General features: G+C 32.6%; 1 protein-coding gene across 1 annotated transcript; it reads left to right on the top strand.

The window, feature by feature from the left end:
• Window positions 1–2,138: 2,138 nt before the first annotated feature.
• LOC119670314 (tubulin beta chain-like) lies at window positions 2,139–3,910 on the top strand. Its single transcript, XM_038080527.1, has 2 exons — window positions 2,139–2,704; window positions 2,896–3,910. Exons 1-2 carry the CDS (start codon window positions 2,312–2,314, stop codon window positions 3,835–3,837), a joined length of 1,335 nt encoding a protein of 444 aa, XP_037936455.1. The 5' UTR covers window positions 2,139–2,311; the 3' UTR covers window positions 3,838–3,910.
• Window positions 3,911–5,089: the final 1,179 nt, after the last annotated feature.

Genomic DNA, 5,089 nt, shown 5'->3' with positions numbered 1-5,089 from the left:
AATATCACTACTTATTTTATTAAGAACTCTGTGAACTTGTTGTATAGACGAATACTTTTTCCGAAAGCCGAATTGATGCTCAGGTATAAGTTTTTCTTTATGGATAATCGGTTCTAGTCTTGATAAAATTATTTTTTCAAACAATTTTGACATTACTGGTAATAGGCTAATTGGTCTGTATGATTTTGTTACAGATATGTCCTTATTTGGTTTAGGTATAGTGATTACTTCTGCTACTTTACAAACTTTTGGAAAATACTTAAGGCGAAAATCGCAATTAAATAGATTTCTCATATATACAAGTACTTGAAGAGGCAGCTCAGTCAGAATCTTTCCTGTGATACTATCATATCCCGGTGATTTTCTTGCTTTAATTTTATTTTTAATAGTATTTTTTATCTCTGTTATTGAAACTTTCTTTATTGCGACATTTTGAGTAGAGCTGCTCCGTGTAACGTTACTATCATGCTGTTTTGGGTTACTAAACGTAGTTTCGAAGTACGTGGCAAAAATTTCAGCTTTTTCGGTGTTAGTTCTAGCCCAAGTTACATTTGCTATCCTCAGTGGTGGTTGATGCATTACTGACTTGTTGATATTTTTAATAACTTTACATAAAGAATAGTTAGTGGCTTTGTCAGCTGTCAAGTTCATTATGTGTTTTTGCAGGTTTTTATTATTCTCATTAAGTAGCAGAATTTTAAGTTCTTTGGTTAGTTTGTTTAAGTCCTTTTTTAGTTAAGGGGACCGATTTATTTGCCATTGTTTTCTCAGTTTTCTTCTGTCCATTATCTTGCTTTTAACTGCCATCGAGATTTTATTTTGAGTGTCGTTTTGTTTAAGAACTGGGGTAGAATTTGTCACGGCAACAGCGATCATTTCGTTTAAGTATACAATCGCGCTTTCGATTTCGTCTTCAGATTTTAATGAAATGTTAATGTTAATATCTAGTAAATGATGCTTATGGCATTTACTAAGTCTGTTAAACTGTGGAACTTTTCCTGTTTAAGATTTCTATCAAATTGGATACGCTAAGTTTGGAGTTTTGGTTTTAATTTATACACGACATTTTTTATGTATAGATGCATAAAATAAATGCGTTTCGATTGAAAAAAATTAGTTCTGCCAATATTCTTTTTCACCTCTAACGGCTTTTCAAAAATAAAAATTTTAATGCTAGCTGGAAATTGCACAAAATCAGATTCTGAGAAGACTTTTCAAGGTGCCATGGTACATTAGGACGAATGACATTCTCAGAAACCTCAAGATTGATCCGGTCAATAGATACATGAAGAATAGAGCTCGGAAATTATTTACGAAATCAGACAGGAATACCAACAACGCTTTATCAAATCTTCGAATTATTACAAGCTTCTCGGGGAGGTATGCAGATCTGAGGTCAGTTATTGATTAGTCAGAAGAATTGATAAACAATAATCCAGTCAAGGCGTAGACAAGGGTTATGAAGAAACCTCGTAGTTAGTAGAGAGTAAAAATGCTCAAGTGCACTGACTAGCCTCAACTAGCCTCAATATAGTAGTAGTTAATTACTTATATACAATAATATATATATTCCAAAAATAGTATATAGTTCAAAGCAATTGATATCACTATAGAGTTCACTTAGTTCTCATTTTAATTTGAAAAATGTAATTGATTGATCAATTGTATTATTGAAAAATTATTTGAAGCTGTCTTGAAGTTCTTAAAATTTTTCGTGTTAAAACGTATAAAATATCTTTGCTCGCTTCAGAGTTCGATTATGAAAACACAACCCGGAAGAAAAAATTCTGGCTGAGCGTTTATTTTCGGATAGACTCACTTTTAACACAATGTATCCGCTGAATAATTAATATGACGATTTTTATCTTTTCTTAAGTCATAGAATCATCACCAGATCTTGCGGAATGTTTCCAGGAAACTGCCGTAATACAAGTAATTATCCATAAGAACAACCTAACATTTAAACTCCATAGGCGAAAGCTCCACAAGTCCATATTCCAAGAACTTTGAAAGTTGATTTTAATCAAAGTAGTTCATAATTTATTTTAATTTTATTTTAATACCTACATGTTTTTTATTTTCATTTATTTTCTTTTAGTTATATTTGTTTTTAGATTTTTCTTTTCAATATTTCTTATTTTTTATAAGATATTTTTAGTTTTGTAGCTTTTATAAAAGGGATTTGTGCATATTTTGAATACTTTTTATTTTCAACTTTCATAATTTTAATTTTTACCTACATCTCGGAGACGTCTCGACGTATCGCTCCTTTACGAGAATTTAAAAACTCTATCAAATCTTGTAAAGAGAAATGCGTGAAATCGTTCATATTCAGCTAGGCCAGTGCGGAAACCAAATTGGTGGAAAATTTTGGGAAGTGATTTCTGATGAACACTGCATAGATCCCTGTGGTTGCTACTATGGAGATAGTGATTTGCAGTTAGAACGAATAAATGTTTATTATAACGAAGCTACATCCGGAAAGTTCGTGCCTCGAGCTGTACTCGTTGATTTAGAACCAGGTGCATTAGATTCTGTGCGATCTGGCCCATTTGGCGGAATATTTCGACCTGATAACTTCGTGTTTGGTCATTCGGGAGCAGGAAATAATTGGGCAAAAGGTTTTTACACAGAAGGCGCTGAATTTATTGATTCTGTCTTAGATGTAGTAAGAAAGGAAGCGGAAGGATGTGATTGTTTACAAGTAAATTTAACCTTTTTTATACGCGTTTGCTATATTTGTATTCTATCTTAATTTAAAATGGTTGAATTGCAACATTGACTTCTGCAGATATAGAAATTACTTTCACATTGACACATATGATCAAATCAGAATGGTTTTATGATATGAAGAGTATTTTTAAATTTACGTTAATTCCATATCTCTACTTTCAGGGATTTCAAATTGTTCACTCGCTAGGAGGTGGAACAGGGTCAGGCTTAGGAACACTTGTACTTTCAAAACTTAATGAGGAGTTTCCAGATCGAGTTTTGCTTACTTTTTCAGTTTATCCTTCTCCCAAAGTTTCTGAAACAGTTGTTGAGCCATATAACTGCACATTAAGCTCTCATTATTTAATTCAGCACGCGGAGCAAACAGTATGTATTGACAATGAGGCACTTTATGATATTTGCTACCGTACTCTTAAGTTAACTTCCCCAACATTGGGTGATCTGAATCATCTGATATCAGCAACGATGTCCGGCATAACGACATGCTTACGATTTCCGGGTCAACTTAACTCGGATTTACGAAAAATTGCTGTTAACATGATTCCATTCCCGAGATTTCATTTCTACATGCCTGGGTTTGTTCCACTAAATTCAAGGTGCTCACAACAATACCGGGCATTAACTGTTGCTGAATTGACGTATCAAATGTTTGATGCTAAAAATATGATGACTGCTTGTGATCCACGACAAGGACGATATTTAACAGTTGGGGCTGTTTTTAGAGGTCGGATGTCTATGAAGGAGGTCGATGAACAAATGTCAAATATACAAAATAAGAATAGTAGTTATTTTGTAGAATGGATACCGAATAATTGCAAAACCGCTGTGTGTGATATACCTCCGCGGGGACTTAAAATGTCCGCTACATTCTTAGGGAACACAACAGCGCTGAAAGAAATTTTTAAACGAATAACTGAACAATTTACAGCTATGTTTAGAAGAAAAGCTTTTCTACATTGGTACACAGGAGAGGGAATGGATGAAATGGAATTTACTGACGCTGAAGAAAATTTAAATGAACTTATTAATCAATATCAGCAATTTCAAGAAGTTGGAATTCATGATGAAGATGATTTTGAGGACGAAGAGGAATACGAGAGATAATTTTTTTATCCCAAATTCATAGTGGTTTATCATCTAATTAATTTTGTAATAAACTTAAACAGATTTTTATATACTTTGATTGCCTCATATATTTATTGCTTATTTGAAGACAAATTTGCATAAGATTTATTTTCAGTATTATTGAAATCTGGAATCCTAGTGCGTTAAGCGTATTTGTTAATTGTCGCATACTATATCAATAATAAATTCCACAACTCTTCAATTCAATTCAGCGACCCGTTAAGTTTTAGTGAGCATATTAGACCAAAGAAATATAAGAGCAGAAATTTTGAAAACGCACTATTAACTATAAATCAACTACCATCTGAAAAAGTTCTTCTAGATAACAAAATTTTATTTTAAAGACTAAGGGCTCATAACCAACCCCACGAATTTATGTGACAGTAATAGACGTCATGGACGTTAACCCGGGACGGATTTCCTATTTCGTCTTTACTATTTCAAACAATCTCACTTTTTACTAATTCATGATTAAAAACTAATAGGTTTTGTATTCTTATTCCATAGCTGAGAAAGATCATAAAATAAGGAAACTGGTTTGTGTCAAAACCACATAGGAAATGAAATATGAAATATTACTTCGGTAACACTGCAAGGGAAGACCCCCCACGTTATGTGCCTCCTTTAGTTACGTCCATTGTGCAAGAATTATTCGTTATTACTCGCTAAATTCACTTCTATTTTTATTTAATTTGTATTTTTATTCAACTTAGTTTGAAAAATAATTAAATATTTAATCCAAAATCCCGAAATAAAAACGTTGGAAAAGAATGATTTACTGGAAACCTATAAAAATATTGGTTAAATTTGTGCTACAACTTCTATATTTAAGGCGTTAATGGTCGTTAATAAGCCAGGTTGTTTTTTTTGTAAATAATAATGTCTTCTGAAAAAAATTGATATATACAAAATACTATATATTAAATATGATAATATTATATACGAAATCTTAAATATTTTCGGTAAAAGATAAATGTAAATGATTGATTTTATGAAAAAAGCTGAATATAGAAAAACTACAGATTCGTTTGTGAATTTTATTGGCAACTACTGTGAAAATATATTTTGGAACCTTATCTCTTTTCATCATAGTGCAGCACGACCAGTCGCGTCCTCGCTGCGGCGCATGTTCCTAATTCGTCGCGTTCGCAGTTAATTGCTATCAAACAGGATTAACTCAAGTACGAAATCAAGCGAAGCGTACTCCTGTCAGTACGACTTAAGGCCAAGA

Source organism: Teleopsis dalmanni, chromosome 1 (assembly GCF_002237135.1).
Source record: "Teleopsis dalmanni isolate 2A chromosome 1, ASM223713v2, whole genome shotgun sequence".
NCBI lineage: Eukaryota > Metazoa > Arthropoda > Insecta > Diptera > Diopsidae > Teleopsis > Teleopsis dalmanni.
This window is presented reverse-complemented; position numbering and strand designations above follow the sequence as displayed.

Excerpts from the sequence above, each read along its gene's own strand:
- LOC119670314 (XM_038080527.1), top strand. The coding sequence starts at position 2,312 with ATGCGTGAAATCGTTCATATTCAGCTAGGCCAGTGCGGAAACCAAATT. Across the intron at positions 2,705-2,895 it reads AAGGATGTGATTGTTTACAA|GGATTTCAAATTGTTCACTC; the intron begins GTAAATTTAACC and ends CTCTACTTTCAG.